Below are 22166 nucleotides of genomic sequence, written 5' to 3' on the forward strand. Positions count from 1 at the left end.
ACAAAGTCATTGAAGAAAGTGAGAATCACTTTCTTTCTAGCCTGGAATATTATTTTGATGAATGGTGATAGAAAGCTGCTGTGACATGGAGCACAGTTTAATTAGGCGTCTTAGTTTGCTTTCTGGTGGGATCTCCTGGGATTGACAACAAGTTGGCAACACAGCAACATTAGGGCTTTACGGAGGCAATCAGCAAAGGTAAGAAATAAAGTACCTGAACTTTACACAAAAGCCCTTCGCTGCCACTGAGTGAAGTCATTGAGCCGAAGGATATAATTCTCCTCCTAATATCCGGGATGTGTCTCAGGTACATAGCAATCTTTTTCCCTTCCCGTCGTGGGCTCCTTTTTTTTTTTTAAGAAAAAAGACGGGCATCGATTGCACTCTGGTGCGAGGTTATTGGTTCGTTTTGAGTGCGACGCGATCGATCAGTCACGGAAAAAGGAACCGAGTCCGTTTCAAATCGTGATTTGGTCCATCTGCTCTCCTCTCGATTAGTTATGCTGAGTTATTTCCGGACATCCAGCGTAAAGATCAAAACCCTGAATGATGACTTCGCTTTCTGTCTCTTCGTCTTTTATACCAAAGGTGATCACACAAAAGAGCACGATTTATAGTAATCACCCTGAGATGGTACCTTGGGAACAGTAGCCTCATTTTAGAGCGGAGGTCACATTGAACACTGTGAACGCCGGCAGGTTCTTTAAAGTCAGTCTGAACGGTAATGATAGCGGAGTCCTCCGCCATGCTCCACGGGATCACTTTCAGATGTCACGCTGACTTCTCCCCGTAATGACTCTTTGTCCAAGTGCGAAATTGGCTTGCTCCTTTGACATCCTAACACGCCACCGCGGCGTTGCGACCCCAACAGAGCGAGCGCGTCGTTCTTCCTTTGGTTTCAGAGATGGTCTTTTAGCTTCAGAGAGAGCAACGCTTTGATTTTACAGCTGAATAGGATGTGGTTATTGTCTGTTTGGGACTCTGACTCTGATACTGAGATACTTCTCACGTCGGTGTCGACCGAGCGGTTGACGGATGTTCTCCAAGGAACTAGAATGATGTCCACTGTTTGTCTCCGAGGTCGGAAAAGAAAACACGTCTCTGTCTCCTGTCAACCACTGGTCCTCCCCTTTCATGTTCCCTCGCTTAATAGGCCATTGATCCGTGCGGCAGGACATTGTAGCGTGATCACTGGTAACAAGAGAGCAATCTGTACTGAAGAAAAGAAGCTTTCAGTGCAGAATGAAAGAGGTACAAAGATGTGTTTGCCAAGCCTCTAAAGAAATGGTAGCGGAGAAAAGAAAGAAAGGAGAAAAAAAGGTAGCGCCACATTGATGCTCAGTTCCAATGTAGACTAGATCGAAGGTTTAACGTAGCCTTGTCACGTAATGGCTGCAATTTAACTGAACCGGAATAAAGGTAGTTTGACCGCATGTGTCACAAGCAGAAGTACTGTACGTCCATGTATCCATTACACGCATTGTCCTCCGCTCGTTTAAATTATTAACGCCTCGAATGTGACATTTCGAGCGACTGGACTCGTCTGAGGAGAAAGGAGCTGCTCAAAACGTCACCTGAGGTGTTAATCAGATCCGCTGCAGGAGCGTAGCAAGTGTGCAAAATCAGTAACCGTGTACCGCGTAGCTTTCTCCGCTCGCAGCATCACACTCCTCATACGCGCACGCCGCGTGTTGTCATGGCGTGTGTGTGTGTGTGTGTGTGTGTGTGTGTGTGTGTGTGTGTGTAAGCGTCACTTGTAGCTGTGGCGCATCGTTATTTTCAAAGGCCGTATTGATTTTCACGCCATTGATTTTACTCGATGATACGGCTCATCAGGCAGATGTGGTGAGAAGCTATTTTTGGTGGGTTTGTAGGCAAGAAATGTAGGCTTTGGCAGCAGGGTATGGGTTTTTTTTGTGAGTGAGTGAGGGAAAAGAATACACTTCACTAGACATGTCAATGAAGGTGTTTGGATATATATACCTATATATTTTGCGCAAGAATATAAATAGAGGGATGCTGCAGGGATGATGTTTTTTCTAGGCCAACAGGAAGTTCTCATCTCACGAGTTTACTGATGGACCATTTGATTTTGGATTATTGCAGAAAATAAGCTCTGTGGCAAACAAAAGTTTATGACATTTATATGTTTTGTTCAGCAAGATAATCTTCACAAATAAACGCCACTTAATCGCCAGAAGTATAAAGCTAACGTTAGACATGACTAGTTGACAGTAGTTTATTTTCATTTAGCTACTTGTTAGCAACCACCTTTTTAAAGACGCGTAGGAGCTTCAAAATTCACAATTTGTGGCATTTATGGACACATTTTAAATCGTAGATACACCGCCTCTCGAATGTGAGACTGTCACGTGTGTGCGTGAGTGATTTGAAGTCGGATGATGCCGGTTAAACATGGAGAAAGACAACATTAAGTGAACCTTCAGCTACGCCTGGAAAATGTAAATTCCAGCACTCGTGGCTCACCCAAGACATTTGCAAAGACTGGCTCCATATGGTCGCTCACACTCGATTCATGACTCAAACTATAGAGGAAGTCCTGGAATGTGATGTTTAAGAAGTTGTGGAAACCCTGTAAATGGTTTGGAATTGCTGAAATGTTCTCCAAATCACTCCCAAATTACATGTTTTGATTTGCGATTTCCACATTCCTGTGTGAACACTGTAAATCCTCTGCTAGAGGACTCCCCTCCACAATCAGTGTCAATCTCAAGTCGGCCCAGTTCTCACACGATCACGTCCCACGGCTTATTCTATCCGTCCATCGACAGGCTTGATCTGTCCACCAGCGGGTCTCTCTAGCCTGCTGCGTGGCTACCGGCTCACAGTGTGTGGATCTGCGATGGGAGAGATACAACTTGAGTATTTGTTTGGGTTTTCTGGGCTGACGGTGAGCTCTGTGATTGGAACACAATCGGATGAAACGCCTGCATGCTTTTCTCCTCAACAATCTTTCATCAATCCACAGACAGAAAATAAGAAAAAAGAATCAGACTTCATTGCAGTTCGGGGTTTTATTAATAGCTCACTTAATTCCAGTGGGACGTATTTATTCTGAGCATAAATCATTTGTTTCCTCCTCCGCTGGCCTGTCGTGCTTTACAGTAGATCCATCCGCACTCGAACAGGATTATGAAACAATCCCCCGGTGACACTGCCCAGTGATGCCGCCCGCCCACCCGCCCTCCTCATCTCAGCTCCGTCCACTGTGGCTAATTCTGCCTGCCTGCTCCCTTGGGCGTAATTGATCCTCATATCATTAACCAAGTGCGGATCTGTGCCGGGAAACGCCCATTGGTTTGCAGCTAGTCCGCGCTCATTGAACCATGGAGCCCAGTGAGGTCTGTGATCGTGGCTCAAACGCACAGGGCTCTCTGCACGCAACAGTGGCTGTGATGTAGACGTTTTTGTTTGTTTTATCTGCATGAGCAGGCCCTCGAGATAGAGGCTTGTTTAATCTTAACCATGGGGAGGCGGAAGGCGTGGAGCTTGGCGGCGCGGTCCCCCTTCGCCACCATAGGGGGCCGCTTAGGCCCCAGGAGGAAGGGCGTGGAGGGCCTGTGCATGAGCAGCTTGCTGGGGGTGCTGCGCTCCCACACTTGGCTGATCGGAGACGAGGAGGTGGCCCTGCTGCTGGCCTCCTCGCCACGCCACCGCCGAGCTCACTCCTTGTCTTTGTCTTTCTGCTCCTCCTCTGCAGATGGCGGGAACGAGGACTACGCAGACCCCCGCTCGCCCGGTCTAGACTCTCACCTGAGCCACGTTGGCCAAGGTAAGCAAACATACTGCATGTCGAGAAGGAGGAAAGTTACCTCACAGATTCATGGCACATAGCTTATCCTTGAAAAGGGCCTCTGAGCCCACCAGCGGGTCCTCTCTTCTACCGCCTATATGATGGAGCTGAGCGGCTCCCAGGCGGGGATGTGTACTATTATGTGAGTGAATGACATGCCGAGTTGCTGAGAAACAGTGTGCAAGCTTTTTCCCCACCTTTTACCTTCTCATTTCCTGCAACACTTCTCTCTTGGCGGCCTTTTTCCAAGCCTCAATTTCTTCCCCCTTAATGTTTCCACAGCAGAAACCCACAGAGGCCCCTGTTCAGCAAGTTGTATTTTATTTGACTTCATAGCTAAAAACTTTACGACTGCTGGGAGTCAAATTTACAGGGGAGAACTGAATGAATGATATGTAATTCGTACTATAAATTCGAGTTGCTTCGGGGGGAAAGAGGCTGTACACAACGATAGAGGTTTATCAACAAGGGGAAGGTGCTTGGCAGGAAATGTTTAGGGCAATTATAATTTTATGTTTTATTTTTTTCTGTCCTCGTGAATGTTTTGAGCCGAACACCTCGACGAGTAGGTGTTTGTGTTTATTTCGAGGCATGGAGTGGCCCTTAAAGATGTCTCTCCTCACAGTTTAAAATTAAACACCATCATTTCCCTCTCAACGCTTTTGTTCTCTGGATTTTCACCACTAAAGTGTGGCTTTTCCTCCCTCTCCGCCCGCCATCTTTTGCCTAAAATCACACCTTTTGGAGTTAGTGCTGAGTATTATAGGCATGGTTTCATAATCTCGCAGTAGCAAAAGTAAATCTAAAAAATAAAAACAACTAGATTCCTCCAGTCTACATTTGTAATTGCTTAAATTGCATACAATCATGTCAAAACTAGCTTAGTGCATTTAAGTGACGTTAAACTGATCACAATTCCTTCTCTAAAATCTCATTAAAAATGTCCTTCAAACAACTGTATTTATTCAAACTACATTTTACCACATTACATTTAAACACATCATAATAACGTTATAATTTTCCTTTGCCCAATATTTTAGTGAATGAAGCTTGAACGCATAATAATGAAACTCAATGGGACCTCCAGTAGCGTTAGCTGTTAGCTCCGTTATTTAGCCGAGCCGGACTCTGCTGCCCACCGCTAGAAGCTAACAGCCAGGAGCTAACAGCCAGGAGCTAACAGCCAGGAGCTGGAAGCTAACAGCCGGAAGCTAACAGCCGGGAGCTAACAGCCGGGAGCTAACAGCCGGGAGCTAACAGCCGGGAGCTAACAGCTATGAGCTAACGTTAACTAGCTCCTCCTGCTGATTTCAATAAAGATTTGTTGTTCAATTCTGAGCACCGTTGCGAAGCGGCAGTGCAAATCCTCCTGGAGACACTGTGGACGAGGGGGTAAATGGAGGAGGAGTTTCTCGAGTAATCGCTTCAGAACATTGTTTTTATTTATACTTCAACATATCCTACTTTACCTGAAACTGAAGGATTGTGCACCATTTAATGGTAACTTTAAGATAGTTTTTCACTTAAGATGTTACCAATTTCTTCAGCAGCTTCATGGTGGAATAATTGATTTATGCTTGTATAATTGTGTGTTTCCATTCAATATTGGAATGCATTTGAATTGAGCAATAATCACTACCAGAACACCAAGTCCCCCCGGTTGGTATTCACACCAGGCTCTGCATACACAGGGAGAATTTCCATGCTTGGGGATGTAACCGCTGCTCTGGCGGTTGTTTTTGCTGTGTGTGTGTGTGTGTGTGTGTGTGTGTGTGTGTGTTAGTGTTAGTGTTATTTCTATACTATATCTGCATTACAACAGCCGATGTGACCCCCATCCTAACCGTCACACGGACTTCCTCTGGGACTTGTCACGGATTAGTGTGCGATAATGGCTAACAGTGGCGGCTGCTGGCGGACGCGAGACTGTCGCTTGACCAGTTTTTTTTTTTTCACAGCTCTGTCTGCAGGGACGTGAGCCAGAGCTGATTCACAAAATGGATGTTGTGTTTACGGACAGCTGGCAGGGTTTTGCGCACTGGGGAGTGTGTGTCTGTGTGTGTGTGAACTAAAAAGTAGAAGAAGAAGAAGAAAATGAAAGAGGAAATAAATTGCCCCAAAAGTTCTCATAATTTGTGGTTTTTGGAGGAACAGAGGAAAAAGAGGTGGGTGAGTGATGGAGAGTGGTGGTTTGGGCTCCGTCTGTAATTACTGCTCATTGTGAGAGCTTTTTGTTGTTGTTGTAAGTAATATGCTCTGCCATGAATCATGACTGCCCTTTTTTTTCTTCTTTTTTTTTGGCATAGAAACACATATAATATGGTTAGATTATGCTACAATTGTGGGATATTGTGTTGCTCTGGGGCTGGCAGAGGTCAGGCGGGCTGCCGTGTATTACAGTGAACGTAAACAGCACGTGTTGCCTTCAGGGCTGTTCTCTCTTCTGGGTCACGCCAATCTTGTTCCACTCGATACTGGTGCTGCGATCCAGGGACCCGGCTGAGGTGCTGACAGAGTGCTCGTACGTGCGTCGTACACTTTCTACATGTGCGGGGACGAATATAAACAGGATGAGATTTGAATGCAGTCCAACACAGTGCAGTACACACTGAGACGGACTGAACATTGTCTTTGTTTTGATGATCAATAAGTTGTTTGTCATCTGCCGCTATTAATTGTTTTGTCGTTAGAAAATGTCTAAAATACACATTTTAGTCTTTATTTTACAACTTTGTTTATTTGCATCTGTAGTTTTCTCTTCACCTGTAAGACAACGCATGATTGTCATAATATAAGAATTCATCTGAGGTAGTTTCATGGTGATATCTTGTAGTTAAACATTTTTAATCTATTCATCTGTAGAGTCTTTAAGATGTATGTATGTAATTATAAAACATATCTTCAAAGCGTGAGCCAGGAATCTCCAATTCCGTATCACTCCAAACCTTCCAGGTTCATTCCTCTCTTTATTCTGACGTTTTTTACTGAGGGGCTAGTTAATATATTTCTATTTATAGCCGGATTTATACAACATTTTATTCCTGAAAACATGGTAAAAAATGCAAAAATGGTTTGTTTTTCAGTTAGTTTTATGGCTGTTGACAGTATTATCTGTTTAATGGAGTGATACAAAGACCTATGACTCTTAATGTGTCTACAATTTTGTATGCTAATGAGCACAAATTTCATATTAAGATCGTGGCTCATTTGCATATTTAATCGTAGGTCATTAATCATTAGGAAACTAAAAATAATAAAAAGTAAATAAAAGTTTCTTGGTGCAATCTATTAGTTAACCCTGTTCACCTTTTGTCTCCCTTTTAACTGTCAAACTGTAGATTTGTCTGTTGCTGAAAAATAAACACAGCCTTGGGAAATGGAATTTTTCTTGCTCATTTCTCATGTGTTTTGTGAGATCTAAATGACAAATAACCGATCAATTAATTGAGAAAATATATACTCGGCAAGGCAATTGATAATGGAAAGAATTGTTAGGTGAAGCCCAAAACATAAAATATGTTGTCAGGATTGTCAGAGAGGACTTGTCATTGTCATGTGTTTCTGTCATTACATTGAGCAGAATATCATTCAATAGAAACTGAAATCATGTCCATTCATTAATTCCTCCACAGACTCAGTGTCATTTAAGAAATGTTGTATCAGTTTCAGTTATATACTATCTCCTTGCATTCTTTGCAGAATCTGACTCCAAACATTATTAGCAGCTCATCCGATGTAATGCACACGGAGATAAGCGTCTCATTCTGTTGTTTATTCTTTCTCCTCCCACTCCCACCCTGCAGGTGGCAGCATAGACAGCGACTGTGCCTTTGAAGGAGACTACGGCGTGCCCCCGCTCTCCATCACCGAGGGCATGCAGCACATTCGCATAATGGAGGGCGTGTCGCGCTCGCTGCCCTCCTCCCCGCTGCTCACCCACCAGACCATCAGTGTCAGGCTGCAGCCCTTGAAGAAGCTCACAGGTAAACGGCACTGGCAGCAAAGTTGGAGACACACACACACAAACCCACACACACACACACAGCTGGCAGAGCTGGTCTTGCACTCACACTCTTTCTTGTGGCTGTCCTCCCCCATGGACTCATTGTGCTCACTCAGCCTCCCTTAACCCTTCCCCGTAGCCGTTGTCGGCAGAGCAATCCCGCTCGGTGAAATAAAACAAACATCACGAGACAAAGTGAAGAGGAGTGGGTTTGTCCTCTGACCCTGACGGTTGCCGATAATCGGTAATCACTTACCGCATTACTCAACCACTCGCCCTCTGGCACCGCGGCAAACGTTGCAATTTCCAACTCTTGTAATGACCAAAGTCCTGACGGGCTGCGAGCCGCCGCGGCCTCTTCATCTCTCTAATCGCTTCCCCTCCACACTCATCCCCTGACATTCAGGGAATGTGGGGAAACTCCCCTAGTCCTCCTCCTCCGTCTCCCCCATTAACTGGGTTCTGAGTCTGTGCCATGTTCCCTCTGCGTTTATTATACAAGCGGAGGGGGCTTTGTGGTTTGGTACACAGGGGCAGCGTGACATCACTGCCGGTGTAAGAAAAATGAGCAATTAAATATTGACATTGCAGCTTCAACCCAATATCGGTGCGGCCCCCACATAGGAGTGGGAGTGGAGGACTTGATTTCAGGAGTCACCACTAGGGTGCACCAGCCTCTCAGCTACTTTAGGTCATTAGTCGTTTCTGATATGTAGGGAGGCATCACACAGAAGGATGTATGCTCTCTCCCAGAGAAGCACAAACACATAAACTGATTTTCTTTATTTTTTTACCTGGGGTGCTCTGTGTGGGTGACGGGACTCAGCAGTTTGGGAGATCACTTTTGTTTTTCTTTCTCTCTGCTGTTCGAGGAGCCACCTTTGCTCCATGTGTTTTTCTTCCAACTTCCTGTTTCCCTGGCAGCCTAATTTGATGTTTACACTTTCATCTGCTTGAATCAAAGTGAATTTTTTAGATCGGGATGTGAATCCCGATGTGTGTGTATATGTGCGTGATCAAGAGCAGCTTGATTGATGACATCTCATTTGTACTCTTCTTACCTCGCGGAGGGAGAGGTCGGCTTGCAGCGTTGTGACACGTGTCGTCACTCGGCTTGTGATGTCAGTCAGGAGCGGCTGGTTGTGAAGGCTGTTCAGATTTGTGTCAGCTGATTATTCGCTGCATTTGACCTTGATTTGTTTTGCTTTTGCAGCCTTTTATAAAGGTTCTACCTGGAACCCTTACAGTGGGTTCTACCTAGAAACCAACACAGAGGCTTATGCCCAGAACCATCTCTGAAAGGTTCTACAGAGAACCCTTCCTGGGTGCGATGGTTCCCTTCAGAAACCTTTTTGAATGTTCTATCCAGAACCTTTCCATCTTCTACGGGTTCTACAAGAACCCACCCAGGGGGGCTATACCCAGAAAACTTTTATCTTTTTATATTCCATGGGCTTCATATAAACCCAACCAGGGGGACAAACCAGGAACCCTTTAATATTCCAGGGGTTTCATCTAGAACCCTAAAGGGCCGGCCAATAACAATCATGGCTCTCGATCACATATTTTGGGCGGGTGTTGACTGGATTGTGGGCGTTCCTTTTTAACACTGATCCTTTCGACAATCATTGAAGAACTCTTTCTTTAAAAAAAAAAAGGGTCCTCAGGATGAAAATGGTTCTTACTGGAACTCTTACAAATAACCCTTGGGAAAAACCCTTTCTTAAAAAAAGAAACCCCAGCCCATCAGGCAGAACCTGTTTTGAACCCTAATGAACCAGAATGAGACTGAAGTCTGTCCATCACAGAACGTGATTGGCCCTCCTACACAGCGTGTTCTTCTTCCTTTAAGTCCTCAAAGACCCGTGTCTCCTCTCAAGTGGCGTTGGAGAGCCAGATCGTAGCAGGTCGCAACCACCCCGGCTTTCTCGCCCTTTAATTAATTCAACTCAGCGCCACTTCCTGCGCAGCTTGACAGTACCCTGCGTGTGTGTGCATGTGTGTGTGCTGGCGTCAGAGCCCCTCCCATGCCAGAGATAGAAGAGGTGAGAGAAAGAGAGGTGGCAGATAGACGAGTGCAACAGGGAGCAAACGGCAGCACTTTGATCCACTTCAGCCCCCATTGCCCCCCCTGGTGGCCTCCACCAACCGCGGCCCCCCTGTGCCAGAGTGTTTGTGTTGGTGAGGACTTCAGTTATTCAACCTCAAGGCTCTGATAGAATGAAAGCGCCACGAAAAGCTCTGACCTTTTTAGAGAGTCATTGAGTTTCTGATTTAATCCCCTCTGCCTGCATGAAGACTCTCAAGGGGGCCCTCGGACGCTCGAGGGGTCAACTTGTGAAACGCATTGGCGAGTGAGGCGGGAGCCGTATACTGCACTGTGTCATCGCAGTGGACTCATTTTGGGGTTATTTGTAGGTGGGATGACCACCTACTGTGAAACCAGATGCACTGTTTTACAGTTTATCGAAAAGGTCAGAAGAAGAAGGCAGGCTTTATTGGTCCGTCGAGGGGAAATTAAATGTATTAAATTAAAAGTAAGAAGACAGGACACTGTCTGATACAATATTGATACATAACAATATACTTTCACATAAACGCATAATATAAGCAAACACTTTACAAGATACTAAAACAGTTAAAAAGATCAACTTTATCCTCTTAACGTTCTGCTGTCGCACGGGCGCACATTTCAACTATACACTGTACATTCCGTTGTACACTGTAAATCTATTGATAGTTCGGTATGAGTGCCATATGTTTCTGGAAACCTACGATTCTTGTGATTCCAGCTGTCCACTCCGTTTCAAGATCAGACCACCACAGCAGCTACAATCAATACTTTTGTCAGACAACAACAAACAAACAAGCGATTTGAAAATCAAGACGACTCACTGATGCCTTCTATTGATCCATAAATCCATAATATTCCAACAAAAACGGCGTTGTTACGTCGTAAAGGTCCAATAAAAATAAATCCCATAAAAGATTTAGTCCAAAACACGTGATTACATCCATAAATATCCACCAACTGGCGTTGCATTATTCCATTGCAGCTGAAAGTTATGACCGAAAGTAGCGTTGTTTTTAGCAGAAAGTTATGTTTGCATGGGAGCACAGCTACAAACTCGCTATCAAAATGTCCGCTGAAATCTAACGTTTACAATGAGACCCCACTTGAACCAATAGCTTCATGTCCTGACTGACAAGCTGCATTACCCAACCAGAAGCTACGTTGAAGTTTAGGCTCAGCCTCTATTTTCTTACGTGGCTCACGTCTGTTGCGTCGTACAGGTCAGATGACAGGCGTTTCGGACAGCCAATGAAATTGCCTAAACAAAGATAGGCGGGAAGAGGGGGGGCAAATAATCCCAACAGCCTTCAATTTGATGAGAAGAGACAGCTGCTGTAGAGCTTCAGTCTGAAGTGTAAATTAGCATAAAAATGCATTTATACTTCATTTTCTCTGTGTCAGCAATACTGGTAGTACATATGAATAGTACCTATATAACTTTGCAAGACTATAAGCCTTTTTAATAGGTATATAGTATATATATATATCAGGAATATTTTCAGTCTCAAAATGAAAAAACGCCTAGACATTTCATTAGAAAAACATGTGAAAAATATTCATTTTCTGTGATATTGTTATCAACTTTTTACTTAGACTAGAAAAGGCTTCAGGCTATTGTTCAATTGTGTTTTCCAGTCCATAAGTCCCATTTATAGTCATCTACAGGCATCTATTTACAAAGAAATGTTCAGACGGAAATAAAAACCTTATACTTTAGTGTGTTCAAACTCATATAACTCAGTGTCAGCAGCACTTAAAGTGTTTCTGACTATTGAGGGAAAAAAGCTTCAGATTGTTACCTTTCAAAAGAGACCAAGACCATGCATTTACTTCACATAGTTCAAGTACAGCTTGCAATTTACTTTGGGTATACCTGGATAGGCGTTTTTCGTCAAATTTTACAGGAATGTTAAGAGGTTATTATCAAATTAGAAAGTAACAGAATTCTTAACAATGAAAATTATTTATATACAAATTATTTAAAAAACAAAGCTACATATGATAGTCAGGTCCATTTGCCCTTACGATGTGGTTTAAAGTTCCAGGAAAAGCTATTGAGTTTGAGTAAATGCTTTTATTAGTAGTATCAAAATTATCTGCTGATGTATTGCTCAGACTTTAATACTTCCAAGACTTCATTCATGAAAGCTGAAGTCACTTTTAATCCAACTGGACTAACAATAACATTTATATACTTTTAATAACCTCCTGGGGAAAGAGTCTTTTAATCCCCTCTGCGTTCCAGAGAGGTCAGACTGCAGTCAGCCAGAGTTTCTCTGTTTAAAGTGCACTTTAACCATTGGTGGAAAATTACTTTCACTCAAATACTGTACAACTTTGAGGTGCTTTAGCTGAGTATTTAAATTGTATTCCACGTTCTACTACATCTCAGAGAGAATATTGTATTGTTTTACTCCACTGTATTGGTTTAAGAGGTATAGTTACTTTCCAAATTAAGATTTTTCAAACTCATCATATTATAAAATGTGATCCATTTGACTCTAAATGGACCATCATTTACTAAATGAACATCATGTTGTATTGAAAAATACTTGAAATTAGAGTCGTTTTTTCTCATAGACTTCTATACAACCAGAGGAGTCGCCCCCTGGTAGTAAGTAGAGGGAATGCAGCTTTAACACATGAAGCATAGACTTCTATACAACCAGAGGAGTCAGTTGAGAGAATACAAGTTTAAGACACCTCTGCATTGGCTTCTCTTTTGAATGTTGTGTTTACAAATGGTAACAAACAAATCCTGCACAGCATGCCGGTAAATATTGTGATTTTTACACAATTGCAATTTCTCAATGGAAATGTTCCATTTTTCCAAACGCTGATATAATGACTCCCGCCTGCTGTGCGCTCATTAAAACATATGTTCTTCTCAGCAGAGCATGTTTCAGATATGCAACATTCCTCCACCGTCATGCATTTTTGACAACCCCCACCTCCCACTGCCGTGTTTACATTCTCTGTTTTTAGTCTGCTGTTATCTAAGACTATGAGTGGCCATGATTGCTCATTCTCACGGCGATATCTCCGTGGATGATTGTTGTGAGTTGTAATCACTGATTGCTCGTTTGTTCCTTAATAAACACCTCACTCGAGTATCAGGCTCGCCGAGACCTCGCCCCGGCTGATTGATTGGCCCCGATCCACTCCGAAACATTTAAAGGGTATTATTTCAACATCTTTCCCCAGATTACACTGCTTTGCCCTAATTAATGGCAGCAATCAATACAATTACTCTCTCCCCATGGATCGCCACATAACAGTGGGAAATTGCATTTGGCCTTAAAACCTGAGAATCTACTTGATTTAATTATACCAGCTATTTTTTTTTCTCCCACTCGTGCTGCACTTATCACAGTAAGTAATATGAGTATATGAAATCTATTGTGTCTGTGGCGCTCACAGTAGTGGAGAGCGGTATGTGAATAAGTGGCGCTGCACTACAGCGAGCTAGCTTCTAAATGGTCGCACGCAGAATGATGCTCGGCGGCGATGTGGACGATCAGGATTAACAAGGCACAGTGTGCAGAACTGCTTAGTCAGGTTTTGCAGCTCATTGTGTGGGAGCTCTTAAGGGATCCACTTTTAAAACGGCCTTTTTCTGGGCCTGTGTCGTTGTTTGTGCCCAAATGAAGATGACAGGATCACTTGTTGGCTTATTTCTTGCACAGATACAATGGACTATAATAAGATTTGTATTCCGTCTTAAACTCCACAGCTGAAACTCGCGCTCTGGCAAATTATTTTGGGATCAAAAGGAGGCATCTGGGAATGTATGGATATTATATCAATATGTGGGAAAAGGAAGGTAAAACTATAAGCGTTTTTTTATGTTTCCGGTTGTCTGTACGTCCGTCCGTTTGTCTGTCCGGTCCACGATATCTCAAGAACGCTGGAGGGAACTCCTTAAAATTTGGACTCAATGATGACCTGATTAGAATTTGGTGGACAAACGTCTTTGTGACCTCCCCAACATTTTCGTTTTGCCATAACTCAAGAACTCATATATGTTAATTATGGCAATTAAACACAATGTCTAACACAGGATACAAATGATGAGAGGAGGACATTTTGTAGCGACACGGATGTAAACTGCAACTTTAATGCTGAACGGGAGACGTACAATTTGTTTATACAAAATCTAACATTCACTAGTTTCAGCTTCTGAATGTGTGGGTAAAGTGTGAAGGTTTGCTTCTTTATTTAGTCTTGTGTGATCACGTGGTCTTCAGGAGGAGATGGAGTTCCCCCAGTTGTCATGGAATTGCAGATTTCGTCTATTTCTTCTCAGCACTTTAAGGATTAGCACCTACGTAAAAGTGCAGATGTATTGTAAGCAAAATATATCAAAGGTAAAAGTATTCATGATAAGGAATCACCCCATTAAATTGAGATATATTAGTATATCTATTACTGGTTTCTTATGTTTGATGCATTGAATTAGCAGCATTTATATCCTGCAGCTGCTTTTAACTGCTTAAAATGCTTTTGGGTATTTTAATTCATAACGATGCACGATTCATTTGTAAAATCTTTAAAACCAGGTGAGGGCTCCGTTGCCAACTAAACTGCTTAAAAGATTAAACATCAACACAACGCAAACACCCAACAGTCTCTACGTCATGTAAACAAAGACATGCGTCTGTCCTGCATGTTTCATAAGAGCATGTATGAGTGGATTTCCTGGTTTCTGGACATCTTAATGTGAAACGTGGACTTTTCCTTCAAGTCCTCCATCACAAACCTGCAGCCACACCTCGTGATGCATCTCATCCTCTCGCTGTATTTTTGAGAGGAGGTCTGACATTTGGGACAACCGGCGTTTTTACGCACCGCCCCCGGCATCCTCGACACATTTTCGACATGAACGCCGACATTTGGAGCTCTCCTCAATCTCCTCAATCTCCTCACACATTAAGGAAATCGTTCTTCAATTATTGTCATTATCTCTCGCTGTGACGGTCCCAGCCTTCGCGGACCCTCCAAATAATTTGTTCCACTGAAAGGAAATGTGACATTTTTTCAGCTCCGCTGTCACAGGTGAAAAATAAAGAGTGGAAGGTTAAGTAAAGGAAGGAGTAATTGAAATGGCAGCATGTTGCCCACTGGAGGAGCTCTAACGAACCAGATGGATTAAGTGCTGTGACAGAAACTCTTGTCGTTCTGTCGTATCGTAGCATATCTACCTACCCTTTCTTCATTAAGCGCAAACATCAGTTCTTTTACCGTCACGTGTCAATCCTGAAGTTACTTGAGGGAATTCATTCATATCCGTTTCTGTCATTTGTTTCAGTTTATTAAGTTCTGCTGACATGATTGTTAAAGGCTGGCGCAGAAGGGGAAAAACAAAGAGCTGTTACATTGCAAGAGTTTCTAAAAGAAAACTCCACTCTTTTTATATCTGATGAGGAGAAAATCAGATATACAATACCTCGATAGTGATGTTGCCACAATATCGTGAGGTTGACTGATGGTGTTTTCACAAAGTATTTAATCAGTGAGATTTTAGATAATGGTCGGCAATGTGGCTATAATGATTAAGTGGGTAAAATAACTGGAAAGTTTGGAACATTACATCACAAATTCTGCCAGGAAAATAAGTCACTCATATCACTAAATCAATATAATATTGATATGTTGTCACGCTCTTGTATCTGTAAAGTAAATATGAAGCGACAAACTGTAGCCAGTTAGCTTAGCTTAGCATCTAAACAGGAAATAGGAAGGAGGAAATGGCTAACCTGGCTTTGTCCAATGCCGACAAGCACCTCTTATATCTGTCTATATGCAGATTAAACAAACAAGAAAAACTGTAACATGGTTAATAGTGAGTTATTGAGGTGAGGTAGATTTTGTTTAAATGTTGGACAGAGCCAGGCGAGCTGTTTCCAGTCTGTGTGCTAAGCTAAGCTAACTGGCTGCCGGCTGGAGCCTTTATATTTTAAAGATATTCTCTAAAATCCTCTTAGTGAGCAGAATTCTAGATCCCTTTTTGTTCAAATTAAATTGGGTATACTGTAATTACTGTAGTAATGGTTCAGTTAATACTTGACAAATGGATTAAGACTGTAAAGAAATGTCACAATGTTTAATTAAAGAAAAATATTGTAGATGGACCAAAAGGATCCAAGAAATCCACACTGTTCAAATGTAATAAAAAATATATTTATTTAGTTTTTTTATTAACAATAAACACGAGTTAGCAACAAAGTCTAAATGCGTCCTAATACTTCTGTTTCTCACACACACACTTACGCAACCTCACTTTAATCATCACAGTGTCTTCCAGTTGAAGCCAGGCATGTGATCAACCACCCCCACTTGTCACATCTCACAGGAATATGTTGCATCTTGTTGACAATATGCAACGAGCCTACAATAGGCATCACTTGTAAATCATTCTTTTTTTCCCCCGGAAATAAACAATCACTGATTATCCAGAGGTTGACCTGTTACTGTAGCCCTGTTACCGTTGGACATGTCACACTGGGGAAATAAGTGTGACTGTAGGAGATGAATAACAGACACTTAGAAAACAGCGGGTTTACCGCCTGACGGATATGAACCCGCAACAAAAGCAATACACAGTAAACTCTCGGGCCTGGGGCTTGAACCCTTTACATCGCCGTAAAAACATGGCTGCAGCTGTACAAATACAGTTTGAAGGGTAAAACAAGGACACGCAGGGGAGGCCTGAGCCCGAGAGGAAAAGGCCGTATTAAAACCCTTGTTCCTATCAAGTAGTACCTCTCGTTTATGTTTTTCTTCTCTTGGGATCTCATGTGTCCCCAAAGCTGCGTCCACGCACGGCAAAAGAAAAACTGTGTCCCTTTAATAACACCCTCCCTCCTTTCCCTCCCTCAATACCCACCCTTTTTTCCTCCCCCTCCTTTTTTTTTGCGCTCTGCGGTTGCCATGACAACAGCAGCACTGCACCATTCATCTGTTGGAGACCTGGAGCTCCTGTTCCTATAGTGAGAGTGCGCGCCTCTCACATCTATACATAACACGCTAAGCGCTAATGCGGGGCTCCTTCGCGGCAAAAAAAAAAAAAAAAAATCCCAGGGAGCCGTTTTTGATACTGTGAATTTTTCTTTTTGTCATCTTCTGCGAAGGTTTTTCGGTCACCTGTCACCTGCGACTCCCATCATAAAAGGTGTCACCTCTGTGTCCCCCAGTGACACAGTGACTGCTGCGCTCTCTTCCTTCCTCCTTCCCTCTTCCTCCCTCCCCCTTTTCCTCTCGCCTCCTCCTCTCGCTCCGCCCGTCGGCGCCACATCTCTCGCCCCAGCTCTGTATCATTTACTGCGACTGAACCGAGCGGGCAGCATCAGCACTGAAACCTGTGGAGATTTCCTCCGTTAGGAAACAAGAGGGGAGAGAGAGAGAGAGAGAGAGCTTCCGTTTCTTCCGCATTCATCCTCTCCTGCTCGGCTGCAGGTGTTTTTTTCTTCTATTTCTTCTTCTTTTTCCTTTTCTCCCCCCGTGGTTTTCTCTTTTTCTTTTCCGGCTTATTTTTGATGAACTGGTCATCACTCAGGGAGGAAGGACTGCTCGTGTCGCTGCAGGAGGAGGGAGAGGGAGGGGAACTGGTGCCGTACTCCAGCCTTCAGGAATGCCAGATCTGGTTTGAGAATGGTGAGCGCCGCCACACCCTCTTGTTTGCTTGTTTCATTCCTCCTCCTGCGCCCGCAAAAACCCGTCCATCCCCCAATCACCCACCCACCCCTCTTCACCTGCTGCTCCACCTTTGCCTCGGCCCGGGTCTGTCTTGCGCCCACAGCTGCTTGGGAGCTGGCTGGTGTCAGGGCCGCTGGTTCGAATGCAGACATCGGGGCTGAGGAGGAGGAGGAGGAGCGCAGGAAAGTGATTTCTCTCCGTGATGCATTTGTCAAAGGGGGCTGCACTCTAATGACAACGTAGGTTCGAGGACCTGTGAATCAACCAGAGTGAGATAAGTGTTTTTTTTTTTTCCGTGGCGAGCTGCTCGGTTTCATGCGTCAGCGTGGGTGAGCATTCAATTGTCTTTGAGTGTGTGTGTGTGTGTGTGTGTCTGTTGGACTATGCGTGTCTAAGCACAAGCTGTGGGCGGCTAATGGTGCTTGTTCTTGTTGTTGTGTGTCTCACTTTTGCTGCCAGAGCACAGCGTCACATGTAGCGAAAGCAGTTGCGTACATGGGTACATGAAGTTGGTGGGGAATAGTTCGCCCTCCCGGCTTGTTGTTGTGTACCAGCGTCATGTGCCGGTGGGGGGAAGTGGTTCCTCCTTCCAGTTCCAGTGCTGCAGGCCGCCCGCCCCCCTACCTGATCCCCCGGGGGACTGCTAGCTGATGTGTGAACAGAACAAAATGTCTCAATAACAATGTCTGCCAGCAAAAACGCAAGCACCTCATCAGCAGCTGCTATTGCCGGTCTCAGGTGAATGTTTTTTGATGAGGCGCCCAGTTTTCACACCACTTAGTATCGACACCCGGAGAGCGCTTTGATGAGCTTACTTTGTCAGCTGTCACTCAGGATGCGCCGGGCACGCAACGACGCTAAGAACTTCAATTTCCGGGAGCGGATGAATGGCCACGTTGAGAGTTGTCCAAGGTGGGAAGAGCGTTTCCTTTGCTTTTAAAGATCCCACGCGGGGTTATTTGAATCTGATGGAGCAGCGGGAATGAGCTCTCATCCACGGTGATGTACAGCATCCCTTCATGGTTATGACACGAGGATTTCTGTGTTATTTCTCCCCATCTTTAGACGCTTCAGCTGACGAGGATCATTGTCTGGCAAGAAGTTGTTATTCAAAGAGACCGTGAAGAGAGCAATTCAACCGGCACAGAAATATAAAGCCTTGTTTAACACTGGTATAGAATATAAACGCTGCACATTGTGAGAATATCTAGTGTAAGCGTGTGCCACGATGTAGCTTGATGTGCCTGTCATAGTGTGTTTCCTCAGGTTGTTCTCATCCCTGTTTCCTCAGGTACGTCATATGTTCTCACATGTACTCGCAGAAAAAAGTCGGTTAAACCCAGCTCTCGTGTCGCCGGGCTCCTCAGCTGATGTGCCCCACTTTCCTGAAAACCAGCCAAATTAAGCCTCCCATCCTCTGCAGTGGATCAGAGTGATATTGATTTATATAATTGCTCAATTTTTCTGCCATGCCACCTCTTGAACGTGTGTCAGACAAATGGCTTGTGAGCCTCAGACAAGTTATGAAATAAATATGACAGACTGCCTAAAAGCCAACCTACCTTTCAGTTTTTTAGAAATGGAGCTCTAGCTGGACTAATATTCAATGCGCTGACTATTACTGTGATGTTAATTTGCTAACCAGTGGATTATACGCTGTATTCTCCGGTTTGTGACATTATAGCGTCTGGATTTCTGATGCAGCTGGAGGCCTTTTCCACCACTCAATCTTGATTACAAGCAGCCGGCTGAGTGGCCCTATTGGCGGGCGTGGGTTGAGGGGGTGGGGGGTGGTATAAATCAAGCGTTGGACACCACTGTCCTTTAAAATCCCCTCGCTTTGTTTGTCGGTTTAAAAGGTTAGAAGATGAATTTAAATTGTGGGGAGCTAGTCGGAGGGTGTCGCGTCATGTTCTGCCACAGAGCGCTGCAGGAACGAGTCCTAAAACTACGTACTCATCTCAAAGTCTGTGGTTAAGAGACCTTTATCGAGTCAGGAAACACCTCTCTTGAATTTTGAAGCTTTTACGTGTCTTAAAAAAGACGATTGCTAACAAGTGAGCTAAAGGAAACGCTGACTCGTCCACTTTCAGCTTAGTGGAGATGGCGAGAAGTCATGCAATCGTCGTATAGTTTAAACTATATCATTGCTTTTTCTTTTCCACAATAATCCAAAATCTCATTGGCTTTCTGTCGAGGGGAGCCAGTGCGATGCTAATTTACAGGTTGGCCTAGAAAAGTGCGTCATCCCTGCAGCGCTCAGTTGTCTCCGGGCAATCAGGTGACCCAGCATCTCTCGCCTTTTCCACCATGAATGTCTCCTAATTCTGTGTCCTTTACAGACACTTCTCAAATGTGAAGAAGTTGGATAAGAAGTTGGATGAGTCATCGAGAGAGCCAGTGTTGCCAACTCTGTAACAACTCCCTGGGATCTAGAATTACAATCTTTTATTGTGATGCCAGAGGACACAGCTAGTGCCGCCATTAGCAAAATGAAGTCGTGCTCTTGATCCCCCTCCGACCAGGCTCTTTAAAATCAGCTTCCAGAGTCTACGCCAGGTAACAACCTGCAATTAGAAATCTTACCCCAAAGCTGTCTAAACAGCCACCGCATGCCCTCTGCTCAAGAAATGCAACCCAGACAGTGCCGACCTTAGCAATTACAGGCCCATCTGTAATCTCTCTTTCTTAAAAAACTTCTGAAGGAAACGGTTTTTAATCGTGCAACTTGCCTTCTAAATGAAGGCGCATTACAAAAGTTTCAGATTAGAGGTTATCAAGCAAAAAAATAATAATTACTGTAATGATAATAGTGACATTGTGTCGTGAACTGAATATTAAAATTTACTTGACATCACAAGAATGTAATTCTGTGAATTTGCTTATAAATCCGTCCTTTAGATTCAAAGCTTTCCAAAATCTTTTTTGATCAACATTGGGGGAGATCTGTTAAAACCTTTTGGGCTTTGGCTTTTTATGCTGTTTTGTTGATGTTCTTTTTTGTGTACAAATCAATACAGGAACTGATCATCATTGTTGGTGCTGACAAAGTGGCTGTTTTAGTGTTTGAAACCCTTAATAATGACAATTTGAATGACTTGAGAAATGGGTGAGTGTCTTTCTACTGAAGATGGCGTTCCTCAAGGAACCGTCCTTGGTCCTTTTCTGTTTTCTTTATACATGATCCCACTCGGTTGTTATTTACTGCTGTCAGGGGATCCCAGTGCTCTGAGCACATCAATGCATGGAGGTGAAACGACTTTAAAATGAGAAAAACAAGAAGAAAAAAACATCTTTTTTCTTGAATGGACACAGCAGAGTGGGATGAGTTTTAATATATTTAGCTGTCTGGCCAAAGAGATTAAAACGCATACAGAATTCAGAATGATTTTAATCTTAATTCCCAAGATATCTTAGGAGCAAAGCTGAATACCTTTTCCTGTGGCTAGAATCTTAACAAATACTTAAAGCAGAGATCATAATACCTCACTGCTTATGGCGCTACGCAGCTCTTTTACATGTTTTGTAAAGCTTTAAATTACCTGAAACCTCCTTTATATCAAATATCAACAGACACTGAAGTCCTTCATTGTCTTCTTTCTTAGACATTCCCATTTTTTCAGACTGCCTTTTGTGAAATACCTCGCCTCTTGATCTGAGAATGGCAAACTTGCTCTGTATTTTTATTTATTTTTAAATATTAAGTCCTATTATTAGTATTCTGAGTCTTAATCTTTCAGGCCTTTTGGATTTTTCTCCTTTGGTTTTGCTCTTTAATTCCCAGTGTTTAAAGCATTTATATTAACATATTTAGCTGTTTTATTGAGACAAGACATGGCATTGTTACTGATAGTTTTATTTAGCAAAAGGCTCCACCTTTGCATGAGAGCTGCTTTACAAATGACATTACTATGTCTCGCTTACAGTGTACTGCTTGCTTACATTTGGCTTTATCTGTATATTTAGCAGTACCTTCTGGGGAAAAAAAGCTGTGGAGTAGAACAGAGAAACCCGCAGTGTGCTAAAAATAGCGATACTAATGATTTGCTTACAAAACAGAGCAGTGGGTTACGTATACCACCTCACTGCTTTCTGCGAATGCTGCCGGTGGAGAGCTGAGCAAACAATTTCTCTGTGAGACACACACACAGGGGCCTAAAGAAGTGTGTTACTGTGTGTGTGTGTGTGTCCATGCGTATCCAAATCCTTACAGGCCGCTGCACAGGACTGCACAATGACACCGGCCTCAGCATTACCATTCAACTCTTGCCTGTCTGCTGTTAACGTATTTGCTCAGTCATGGCGGGATTACATGGGAGCAACAATTGATTACAGCTTCTGTCAGACGGGAAATCATCCAGCTCGTCCCACTTTTCTCAATGGCGAGGGCGTGGCCCTTTTTAAATTGAGTGCAGCCGACGGGTTATAAATATCCCTGGGTAAAAAGGCTGCTCTCAATCTGGGACGGAGGTCAAGGCAGCCGTGCTATTATTAGGCCTCTGTATCAAGTGGTGTCCTTGACAATTATGTTTGTCTGGCTTTCTTAAAGTTGTATCGTATTTCAACTTTACAGCCTGCTG

General features: G+C 43.5%; 1 protein-coding gene across 1 annotated transcript in view; it reads left to right on the forward strand.

Moving 5' to 3' along the window:
- Window positions 1–3486: 3486 nt before the first annotated feature.
- Window positions 3487–22166, forward strand: part of tanc2b (tetratricopeptide repeat, ankyrin repeat and coiled-coil containing 2b) — a gene marked incomplete at its 5' end in the record, with an annotated part of 69254 nt that continues 50574 nt past the window's right edge. Inside the window, 2 exons of the mRNA XM_079237514.1 lie at window positions 3487–3793; window positions 7618–7797. Coding sequence (XP_079093640.1) covers window positions 3487–3793; window positions 7618–7797 — 487 coding nt within the window. The remainder of the gene's footprint in view (window positions 3794–7617; window positions 7798–22166) is intronic.

This window comes from Taurulus bubalis (genome assembly GCF_910589615.1).
Source record: "Taurulus bubalis genome assembly, chromosome: 2".
NCBI lineage: Eukaryota > Metazoa > Chordata > Actinopteri > Perciformes > Cottidae > Taurulus > Taurulus bubalis.